This window comes from Papilio machaon, chromosome W, assembly GCF_912999745.1.
Source record: "Papilio machaon chromosome W, ilPapMach1.1, whole genome shotgun sequence".
Taxonomy (NCBI): Eukaryota; Metazoa; Arthropoda; class Insecta; order Lepidoptera; family Papilionidae; genus Papilio; species Papilio machaon.
This window is the reverse complement of record NC_060015.1, coordinates 6,458,375-6,470,993: the sequence shown is the minus strand read 5'-3', so window position 1 is coordinate 6,470,993 and position 12,619 is coordinate 6,458,375. Positions and strand designations below refer to the sequence as shown.

Genomic DNA, 12,619 nt, shown 5'->3' with positions numbered 1-12,619 from the left:
TGTGAATACGATTTTTTTTTTTCTCTTCCATATGCATTTTTATAATTATTAGTATCATATTATAAGGAATTACTTGATTTGACATACTATAATAACAAAAGGAATTTCGTTCCAATAACATATTATAATCAATACATTCACCCGTCACATGATGGTCTTTACACAAAAGACTCAGTGCAGGGGTTGTCCTAAGTATATAGATAATTTCATGCAATAATTATATAATCAATCTTATTCATTAATTCAATTTCAATAATTAAATCATTATAGCATAATTTTGTATGTGAATATATTCTTAGTAATATACTTGTGTCGAATTAATTTTCCTGTTTATACTAGAATTTTTCCTCAAGCAACTGTTGATCCATTAGCCTTAGCAGCCTTCCGCATTATTTTTAATCCATAGTCTAGGAATATAGCCCTCAGTTTTTCTTTTTCCATTATTGTAGCTATGTTATTTTTTGTTATAGGCTGAGCCATCTTTTTTTCATAATCGTGACGTTGTCTTCCATATCTAGGACAATCAATTAGTATGTGTTCTATCGTTTCATGAGTAATATTGTCACATAAACATGAAGGGTTGACTGCTAATCTATATTTATGTAAGTACGATCTAATGCCACCATGGCCAGTAAAAAGCTGGGTGCCTATGTTACAGTGCTCATAATTTTTAAATACTCGATGCGCCGCCTGTACGCTATTAAAGAACATTTTTATAGGGCTGTTGGGGTTGTAGTCCGCATAGCGCTTCTGCCATTCCCTCACAGTGGCTTCTCTAATTAAACGTTTTGCGTAGGATATAGGGAATTTATCATACGCAGGTGATTTTTTTGATGTTAATGCGGCTTTTTTAGCCAGTTCATCTGCTCGCTCATTGCCACAAAGGCCCTGATGGGCTTTGATCCAGGCGAAATCAATTTTGATACCCTTACTTTCTAATGTAGCTAGATGTTCGCGCACTTCTGCAGCAAGGGGATGCAAGGAAGTAGGGTCACATATGACCCTACTTCCTTGCATCCATAAAACAAGCCCCGTATGTCTGTCTTACAGTCATGATTTTTGTATCTTTATACAGTTTATTGGAGGGAGTGCGATAATTGTAGTTAAATAAAGTTTTTATTAATTTATTTTGTGATCTTTGTAATTTATCTAAGTTTGTTTTGCATGCTGTTCCCGAAATCTCAATTAAATAATCAATGTGTGACTTTACCAATGAGTTATAGACTATGTACTTTACGGTTTTGGGTAGGCACTTCGATATATTACGTAGAACTCCTGAAAGTGAGATTAGTTTTGAATTTATTTTGTTAATATGGTGTTTCCAACTCAAACGATTATCCAATGTTAGGCCAAGGTACATTTCCTGACTCTTTCTTTGTATTAGTTGTCCGTCCAGTAAGAGAGCGATGTTATTGTTTACTTTTTTATTCTTTGCCGCAAATATTACGTAACTGGTTTTTTTCGTGTTTACCGTTAATAAGTTTTGCTTGAACCATTCGTTTATGTTTTTCATGTCAAGTTGGACATCGGCTATAATATTTTCAATGGATCTGCCGTAGTAGAAAAGGCTAGTATCGTCAGCATATAAACTAAGATCACCTTTTAGTCCTATTTTATGTAGATCGTTAATATAGATTAAAAACATCAATGGACCGAGTATAGAACCTTGAGGAACACCAAAAGTCACGTTAGTTACATAACTTTTACAATTCCCTATTTTAACTATTTGTTTGCGGTCACTTAGATATGAATTAAAGATTTTTAAGGCATCTCCTACTACACCAACGTCCTGTAATTTTTTTAACAATATATCGTGGCTAACTGTATCAAACGCCTTTTTTAAATCAATGAATATTCCTAATGTTATTTTGTTTATGTTTTTTCGTCTAATTTAGTTTTTATTTTAGTGATAATATCGAGTGCTGCAGATAGAGTGCTGGATTTTGGTCTAAAACCATATTGTCCTGGATAAAAGTAATTGTTTGAATTTAGGTATGCTTCTAGTCTCCTGTATAGAACTCTTTCAAAAATTTTAGCGATTGTTGGTAGCACAGAAATGGGACGATAATTGCAAGGGTCAGATTTAGATCCAGATTTATGAATTGGAGTTACTTTCGCAATTTTAAGGCTATCGGGAAATGTGCCTTTTTCCAGACAATTATTAATGCAATTAGCCAACCTGACAGCAATCAAATTATTTATACATTTTAGAACTTTAGTATTTATACCGTCCATGCCACAGCTAGTATTCGAATCGAGACTATTAATAATTTTAGTTATTTCATCTCCTGATGTGAGACTAAGATTGGTCAATAAATTGTCTGGATTCTGCTTGCCGTAGTCTCGGGTTTTGTGATATTTAGTTGGTATTTCGTTTGCAAGTGTTGAACCAATTGTCGAAAAATATTCGTTAAAGCATTCACATATTGCAGCTAGCTCTGTAACACACCCAGATGGTGTGATTAATTTATCAATGTTTAGTTCTTCTTTTTTTCTATTATTTGACAGCTCTCTTATTAAATTCCACATCTTCCGAGGTTCCTTTTGACAATTTTTAAAATTTTTGTAGTAATAGTTTTTCTTTGTTTCGTTTATTATTTTTGTAACTGATGTTTTTTTACGCCGAAATTGTTGCGCAACGTCTTGGTCCATTGGATTGATTTTATGTTTATGCCAAAGTTCGTTTCTTTCATTAATAGGAGTGACGTCACGTACGTCAGTGGCAGCGGTTTACTGCAAACTATATTGCGTAAAAAAATAGTAAACAAGTAATCTGCTTTCTAAATTATTTCGCGGAGTGAAGTAAAGTGTGTTAACAGCATCTGTGATTATTATCCAATCATAATTCGCTCAATTTCACTAAATAGTTTGTGATATGTGTGAAACTGTTTTTTAGTCTTACCTTACAATATCGGTATAATTTTAATCTCGGCAGCAGTAAATTTAATCTTTAGCAGCTATATATATTATTTTTCTAAAACCATTATTAGTGAATTAAAGTTAAAAAGTGATCGCCTAAACTTTTAGTTAAACTATTAATTAAACTTTTTTGTAAAATATAAAGTGGCGCCATCTATTGACTGCATCATGCCGAAGTGTCGTGCGTGTGGTAAATATACGGCGAATGCTGACTGTGTGCGTTGCACCAAGTGTGCAAATGTGTGCCACCGCGGCTGCAGCGGCCTGCCTGCTGGTCCTATCCCTCTAAGGTTCGCTTGCCCTGGCTGCAAGGCCAAGAACGACGTCTCGTCAGAAAGCTCGAGCCCCGGTGATGACATAATGGCCCCCGGAAAAGGCGAGGCCGAATGTACCCGAATGCTCAGCGAGCTCATCCGGGAGGTCCAGGGACTTCGTAGCGACCTCAAGGAAACACGTGATGAGATAAAACTGTTTAAGGCCGATCTGCAAGCTTGCTGTAGACGTATAACTTCGGTCGAAGAAAGGGTTCTAGAAGTAGAAAAAAAAGTTGCCACTAAAACTATCGACAATGTTGATCACCTCGAGAATACGATAGCGGACCTGAGGATACAGTTGAATGATCGAGACCAAGAGCTGCTGCTGAATGATGTTGAAATAGCAGGACTACCTGAAGAGAGAAACGAGAACGTCTTACATCTCGTCAGCGTTGTAGCTGTAAAGCTGGGGCTGACCCTAGAGGACCGCGACATCGTGCACGCGGAGCGGCAGGGCGCCGTGAGACGCAACCGCGGCGACGGTGAAGGCGCGCCGCAGCAACCGCGACCGCTGGTCGTGCGGCTGGCGCGCAGGGCTCAGCGCGACGCCTTGCTCCGCGCCGCGCGCGTCCGTCGCGGCCTCACCACGGCCGACATGAACATTGCTGGGACGCCGAGGAAATTCTACGTCAACGAGCGACTCACGCGGAATAATCGGCAGCTGTTCGGTAAGACGCGCGAAGCGGCTTCCCGCTTGCAATGGAAGTACGTGTGGACAAAAGGTGGCCGAATATTCGCAAGGAAGGAAGAAGGTAAGGCTATTGAACGAATCAGTAGTGAAGAAGACATTAAAAAAATTTTTGGATCTTAAATAGTTGGTCAGTAATATGTAGTGATAAACGCTTTTACATGGCAGGGTGTACTAGTCTTGCACTGTTTCGGGTCCAGTACGCTTGCACTTGCCCTTTTTGTTGCCACTGTTGTTTTGTGTTATTGTATTTAAGAAGTACTTATTGTAATATTAAAAAAAAAACGCTTGTTAACTTATATTCATTTTGCACAATATTTGATACATTACTTTTGTACAACCGGTGCGCCAACGACTTTTGTACAGTTAATTAATTTCTCGTTGTTTACATGTTTTTATATTTTGAATAAAATTGTACTTTTGTATGTCTTTTTCCTTCGTTCTTGTATATCATATGTCTGTTGCAATGCTGTTTGGTTGGGTCTTTGCTATTTTGTTTTTAACTATTTCAAATCTTATTTATTTAGGTGTATATGGAATCTTATAATGTTATTATATTTTTCTGTGTTATATGGGAAGTTTATTGTGTTAGTTAATCTTATATCGGAAAATATAAATTATGTTTTCATAAATAGACCGGTCAGAACCTTTTTATATATTATAATTAAGTCATCGATAAATCCATTTTATTTAAAGCAAAATTTGAGTACGTTCATTAACCGGCCTTAAGTCATATTTAAAGCTAGGTTATCTTAACGTCGGCTCACTAAACACATATTGTGATGATTTCGTGGCACTTGTCGTTATTTCGTGCACTGGCACTTTCGTGGCGATGTGTTGGCGGTGGGCGAGACGTGGCTACGCGCGGGCGAGGAACAGAGCGCCCCGCGTCCCGCCGGCTACCGGCTACAGCACGCGCCGCGTCCACGTTCCGTGCGTAATGGCAGAGGTGGCGGGGTAGGATTCTACATAAAACGCGGTATAAATGCGCGCATATACGCTCATCCCGTCGACCCATCGCTTATTTATGTCGAGCAAATGTGGTTAACGCTAAAGATCGATAGCAAGATGCTCGCTATAGGCACCGCGTACCGTCCACCGTGGCTCGACGCCGACTCATTTTTTGACGCACTAACTGTATCGATTAACTCGTTAGCGGTCTGTGATGACATTATACTTCTCGGTGATTTTAACATTGATATGCTCCGCCCTAATGATGTGAAAGTTGGTAAGTTTAACACATTCCTATATAGCTTGGACTTAGTACAACTGGTGACGTCTCCTACTCACTTTACCGACCACAGCCAAACCCTGATCGATGTTATTTGTACCAATACGAGAACGCGTAGGATTGAGGTTGAACCTGTCGCACCTCTGAGTAATCATTCCTTATTAATTTGTGAATTACTCAGTGAAAGAAGTAAGATACACCCGAAAAAAATTAGATACAGGCCACTCAAAGATATTCCAATAGAAGATTTTAATTTAACATTAAATTCCATTGATTGGAACGAAGTAACTCGTATACAGGATATAGATCGTAAGGTATCATCATTCAATTTCTTTGTTAGTTATTTATTTGACGTATTTGCACCAATAAAAACCAGTGTAATCAAGGCACAAAACCAACCTTGGATAACGGATGTAATTAAATTAATGATGAAGCTTCGGAATGCAGCCCATAAACGGTATTTAAAAACAAAATTAGATTCCCACAAAATGTATTACAAAAATCTGAAAACTTTAGTTATTAATTCTATTCACAATGAAAAGAGGGCATATTTTGATCATAAGGCTGGTTTTACAGTCACGCGTTTCGGCAGCGCCGTCGGAGCGCGCGCGCTCGGATATGTATTGGGGTATTAGTAGCGTTTCAAATTCGCGCGCTTGAGCAGCGCCGTTCGTTGAACGCGTCCTATTCGCGCGGCGCGGTCGAAGCGCGCGCCGCTCGTGCGCTTCTACGGCCATTGTGCGTTTTAGTCTCACGCCGTTGAGACGTGCCGTTAGGTACTGTTGTGTACAAAATATTTATAAAATTTATAACTATTTTCTCGTAAATCAGAGAAAGATGTTACGTGTTCGCCTCTCAGTAACCTTGTAGCGTTATAAGGATCAACACCTACTGTTCTTCGACGTTTTTGTTGCCTTTTTTTCCATAAAAAGTAAATAGCCAGTACTCTAACCGCATTGCCGTTCATTTTGTATCTGTTTGTACACGACTGTCTCACAGCAGCGAAACGCGCCGTACTAATGTCGTTTTTGGTGCACCGCTGTTCAAACGCGCGCTGTCCAACAGCGCGCTGTCCAACGGCGCGTCTAGCGGCGTGACTGTAAAACCAGCCTAACATAAATAATAATTTACATAAACCTAAAATTTTATGGCATAATTTAAAGTCTACAATATTGCCACCGAACAAATATACTTTACCTGCCCATCTGGCTGACCCTGACAATATTAATTGTCACTTTCTAAATATACCGGGAATTTCCCATGCTGACCCGTCTACTCTGAGTTATTTCGACACACACCTTCATCCGAATAATACCTTTTTCTCCCTTCATCCTGTTAGCGAGCTGTTTATTTCCAAAATTATTAATAATCTTAAATCAAATGCAGAGGGCATTGATGGTATTACACTGAAAATGCTGCTTATGACGCTGCCACAGTCTCTAAGTGCGATAACTTCTATTGTAAATTGTTCAATAACATCATCCACATTTCCGAAAATATGGAAGACCGCTATAATTCGACCTTTGCCAAAAAACCCTAATCCTCAGGAATTGAAAGATCTTCGCCCGATCAGTGTACTCCCATTTCTATCGAAAATCGTTGAGAAAGTCGTTTGGATTCAGCTAACAGACTATCTAGAAAATAACAACATACTTCCCGAATTCCAGTCTGGTTTTAGGAAAAGTCACAGTACCACCACAGCACTGTTAGATGTAACAGACAACATTATCTCCGCTCAGGACGAAGGCCTGTGCACATTGCTGGTACTTCTAGATTTTTCAAGGGCTTTTGACTGCATAGACATATCCCTACTTCTTTCTAAAATGTCATATTACGGTTTCAAGTCGGATACAGTGCAGTGGTTTCAGAGCTTCCTCACAAACCGTGGTCAGTGTGTGGAAATAACTCGGGACAGCGGTCAGACACAACGCTCGGCTTACAGATCTCTTGAAAGAGGAACCCCACAGGGAACCATCCTCTCTCCTCTCCTGTTTATTTTATACACAGCGGATATCATAAAATGTATAGAAAATTGCAAATATCACCTTTATGCCGATGACTTACAAATATACGTTTCATTTAGGAGTGGCGAATGGGCCTCCTCCGTACGGTCCCTTAACGAGGATCTCGACAGAATACAACGTTGGTCCGAGAATAACTGTCTCGTTCTCAATCCTTCTAAAACGAAATATATGATCTTTGGATCACAATATCAGATCAACAATATTCCGCCAGACTGTCAGGTTACGTTGGGGTCCGAAGTCGTTGAGCGGGTTTACGAAGCCAAAAACTTGGGACTACTACTCGAACCAAGCTTGCGCTACGAAAAGCATATTTCGCAGCTGCTTCTACAGATTAAAAGTGTTGTACAAAGTTCGGAGGTATCTAAGTGAACGGCTTCGTATCCAACTAGTGGAGGCGCTAGTATTATCGAAATTAAATTATTCAGACACAGTGTACGGACCTCGTTTATATGCTAGGACTGAAAAACTAATCCAACGGGTACAAAATGCATGTGCTAGATTTTGCTTCTCGATACCACCGCGAAATCACGTTACGGCATTCCTAAATGAGCATGACATGTTAAAAATCACTTATCGCAGAAAGCTTCACCTAGCGTGCTTGCTCTTTGAGATTATAAACACAGAAGCTCCAAAATACCTGAGCAATAAACTAATTTTTACAAGGAGCAGGGGCTCTGAACAGGGGCGACGTTTTCCGCAATTGTGCACCCAACGTCACAAGTCCGCCGCGTTCCGTGGTAGCTTTCGGTATGCGGCAACAAAGTGTTGGAACAACATCCCGCCGCCTATTAAGAGCGCACGCACCAAAATCACATTTAAAAGTAAATTGAGATCGTTTTTGATGAAAATTCAAAAAGAGTTGTGAATGCGTAATCAGACCTACAGACCCCTCATTTGTTTTTCAGCAATGATTGGAAGATTCCCCGATTATTATTTTTTCCCCTTTCCAAATTATACTTTATTTTACTCTCAACCTAACCTAAATTCGTAATTATACACCTTTTTTTTTAGAATCACTTTTTACCTATACATGTATGAAAATTAACAATTATTTACTGCTGTAACTGACGCACTGATGCTAAGGCTTTTGCAGAATATCAGCGCTTATTTCTGAAAAGTAATAAGCACAATGCTGAGTAAAGGCCTTGTCCATTCAGCATTGCAAACCTAGTAGGAACTTTAATTTTTTATACTTGTTAATATGTACATGCCTGTTGCTTTTTTATATATATAGTTTTGTGTTTTTCCCTCCCTTCAGCATGTTTGTTATTTTTTATTTTTTTTATATTACATTATTATTGTTTACTTTCCAATTATTGTTTGCTTTCTGAATGGATTAAATGAGTTTATTATTATTTTTTTTTTTATAGTAATTCTGTCTCCGCCTGGCTGGTTTTTATATGATAGATAAAGTAAGTAAATAATGGTAAAATAAAAACTAATAAATATACTACGTATTTACGATAAATACATATATATAAAACCTATATTACACACTATACATATATACATACATAAATAATCCTAGCCAGACGGGATTCCCTCGGCAGGGGAGACCAGACGGCCAAGGGTCAGGGAGAAAGGGAAAGAAACCGTATTATTATTATTATTATTATTATTATTATTATTTTTATTATTATTATTATTATTATTATTATTATTATTATTATTATTATTATTATTATTATTATTATTATTATTATTATTAAATCACTTTACTGAGTTCATACTTTTACACTTTGTCTAAAAAGTAGAACTTGAACTTTGGGATGCAAACGCCACCAATTGACTCCAAGTTCAATTGCAATCAAAATAATCAAGTGTGAAAAGATCGAATTAATGTGTTAGAGAATGTATAGTATGTATGTAATTAATAAGTGTGAAATTGTAAATTCAATTTACAAAAGTGTGTGCAATTCTTGCATATTATCAAAAGCCATAAAAAGGTCTTCTTTCCACTTGTTTTACCCATTTCTGTCGGCCCCAAAAGCAGTATAATTTTTGTATGGTTAACTTTTAACGATTAACTTTAACTTGCGTTAAATTTTCTAGAAAGTAACGTTTTAACGATTAACGAAGTTAACTTTTTAATTAACGAATTAACGATTAACGAAGTTAACTTTTCGATTAACTGTGCCCACCTCTGGGTATATCTATACAGTCAAATGCCCTTGAGAAATCTAGAAGCACTAACAATAAAATCTTGTAAAATCAAGTAAAATCTTGTTGATCGTAAGATATTGAAACGTTCGGACAAGATCTCGACCGAGAAAAGACAACCACATTACTTTTAGGGATAGATAATGACAGACCATGATCTAGGAGCCAATCTTGAAGATAGCTAATAGCTGAATTTAGGCGAGAAGAGGCCTCATCAATATTCTTAGAAGAAACGTACAGAGCGAGATCGTCAGCATATTGCAGAACTTGACAAAAGGAATTAACCGAAAGCTCCAAATCGTACGTATAAATACTGTAAAGTAACGGGCTAAGGACTGACCCTTGGGGAAGCCCCTTCCACAGCTGTCTGGGAGAGGAAGAATAATTTGGAGCACGAACCGAAACGAATCTAGGAGACAGGAGACTAGAAATTATGTTTACAATCTTCACAGGAATGCTCAGCTGGAGCATCTTCTGCCTGAGCACTGGAAGAAGAACATTGTCATACGCAGATGATATGTCCAGGAAAACACCTACTAAAGACTCGTTTTTAGAGAAGGAAGTACGAATGTCTGTTACAAATATGCTTAAACTATCCATAGTGCTAAATCCTTTTCGAAATCCAAACTGAGATTTAGCTAATATGTTCCTATTTTCCAGAATCCATTCCAAACGGTTCTTGATTAAATGTTCCAATATTTTAGCCATTGTACAGGACAAAGCGATTGGCCGATAACTAGAAGGGTCAGAACTGGGCTTTCCAGGTTTTAAAATAGGGATGACAATCTGAGTCCTCCATTCTTCAGGAGGAGTTCCAGTTAAAAATATATTATTAAGAATGGAAAGGAATAGCTGTTTTACAGAGTCGCTGCTATTGGAAATAAAAGAATACGGAATCCCATCGATTCCTGGGGACGAATCACTTAGACTCTCCAAGACAGCAGAGAGTTCCTCCCAAGAAAAAGGAGAATCAAAATCGTCAGTGGAGTTAGAGGATAAAGCAGAGGGAGAAGTTTCTTCCAATGAAGGTACAGAAGGAGGGGCTAACCTACAAGAAAAATGATCAATCCAGTCAGAAGGATCGTTAGTGTCATTAGATCGAGAAGAATAAGAGCAGCGGAATCGTCTCAAATTCTTCCAGACATGAGAAGGGGGAGAGATCGGAGAAAGTTCCTCGCAAAAACGCAGCCAACCAGATCTTTTCTTTTCTGATAACAGTCTTACAGTTTTGGCCGCAATTCGTTGGTAAGAGATGAAATTTTCCGAGGTCATAGCAGCTGCATAAGCATCCTCTGCTTCTGATCTGCTCTGGCACGCTTGAGTGCACTCAGAATCCCACCAAGGGGGAGAGGGGATTTTACATCTAGCAGAGTTTTTGAGAGGGATAGACTTAGTAGCAGAAGAAAGAAGAGCGTTTCGAAAAAATACATATGAAGAAAGGACATTGTCAGGGTTAATCAAAGGAATATTCATTATTTCTTGATCTAAATGGGATCTGAATTGAGACCAATCAGCTTGGTGAATGTTAAATTTTAAGAGGGGGGGAAGGGAAGCAGTAGGAATAGAATTAGGGGAATCAGGAATTGACAGAATGATTGTAAAGTGATCACTACCATGAGTGGAAGAAAGGACGGACCAGGAGAGGCTAGAAGCCAAGGAAGGAGAAGTTAAAGAAAGGTCTACAGCAGTCTTTGGATTCTGAGATGGAGGAACTCTGCGAGTAGGAGACCCGTCATTTAATAAACACAAATCTAGTTCATCACAGAGATCAAGAAACGGGAATGATATGGAATCACAGTAATAACAACCCCAAGATGTATGATGAATATTAAAATCTCCAAGGATAAGGACTGTCCACGGAAAGCGCGATCCTCACTCTCAAGCATACTGTTCAATATTACACTACGCGGAACACGCCGGTATACGCTTGCTTTTTAGATCTCTCCAAGGCTTTTGATCTTGTAAGTTATGATGTGCTTTGGAGGAAGATGGAAGACAGGGGTATACCGGTGGAAATTATAAAAATTTTCCAATTTTGGTACCGGCATCAGACAAACTATGTAAAGTGGGCCGGCAGTCTGTCCGAGCCATACAAGTTAGAGTGTGGTGTGCGACAGGGTGGATTGACATCTCCAAAAATCTTCAATATGTATTTGAATGATCTCATAATCGAACTCAGCAGTATGCGCGTAGGGTGCCGCGTGGGCGGTGTCTGTGTAAACAACATAAGCTACGCGGATGATATGGCGCTGCTGGGCCCGACTGCGGGGTCTATAGGACAGATGATAAGAGTTTGTGAGAAGTACGCCGCATCGCATGGTCTGATATATAATGTTAAAAAGAGTGAGTTTATGCTCTTCAAGGCCGCAAGCAGGGGTCCTGATATTTTACCCCCAATCAATTTGAATGGCACGAGATTGAACCGGGTAACGCGATTTAAATACCTTGGGCATATTCTTGCTGATGACCTTAAAGACGATGACGATGTTGAAAGGGAACGCAGGGCCCTGGCGGCTCGAGGGAACATGTTAGCCCGCAGATTTTCTCGATGTACGGATCAGGTAAAAATAACACTGTTTAAAGCATATTGTCAAGGCTTGTACACGGGGAGTTTGTGGTTTGCTTGTTCCCAAAGGTCTTTGGATGCCCTGCGCATACAATATAATAACTTTTTCAGGATGTTGATGAAACTCCCCCGATTTTGTAGTGCCTCCGTCATGTTTGCCCAGGCTCAAACCGACGGATTCCATGCAATTATCAGAAAAAAGGTAGCGTCACTGGTGAGGAGGCTCCGGGAGAGTGACAACAGCATCCTGAAAGCAATAGCTAGCGACCCTAAGGCGCCTGTGCTGAGACATCTCGTGCGGACTATGATCCCGCAAGGGATGTCTCCTAAATATATGACGCATTAGAGTTTCATACATGTAAATTATTCATATTTTCCACTAGTACTATTTCTACTAACCCTAGTCATCTAAGTTTTAAGTTTTTTGTAATTTACTAACCAAATATGGATCTATGTTGTCCGAAAATAAAGAATTTGAATTTGAATTGAATAGGTGGAGGGAGACTTGTAATAATATTTTTTAATTCTGAGAGAAGAGCTAGGTTAGGTTCTGGGATGTAAATGGAGAGAAAGGAAATATTATATACTCTAATAGCAACAGCAAAAATGCTACTACTGTGGGAAGGAAGAGAGATTTGTTTAAATATCACTTTTCTAGATACTAAAATAGCACAACCAGCATAACCATCTGACCTATCGTCCCGGAGACATGAGAAA

At 38.9% G+C, this 12,619-nt stretch overlaps 2 protein-coding genes across 2 annotated transcripts; both read left to right on the top strand.

Annotated features, from left to right (window-relative positions):
- Positions 1-3,087: 3,087 nt before the first annotated feature.
- On the top strand, positions 3,088-4,044 carry LOC123723013. Its single transcript, XM_045685556.1, has one exon. It carries the CDS (start codon positions 3,088-3,090, stop codon positions 4,042-4,044), a length of 957 nt encoding a protein of 318 aa, XP_045541512.1.
- Positions 4,045-11,189: 7,145 nt separating this feature from the next.
- Positions 11,190-12,376, top strand: LOC106712835. Its single transcript, XM_045685764.1, has one exon. The coding sequence runs from the start codon at positions 11,325-11,327 to the stop codon at positions 12,246-12,248; it is 924 nt and encodes a 307-aa protein (XP_045541720.1). The 5' UTR covers positions 11,190-11,324; the 3' UTR covers positions 12,249-12,376.
- Positions 12,377-12,619: the final 243 nt, after the last annotated feature.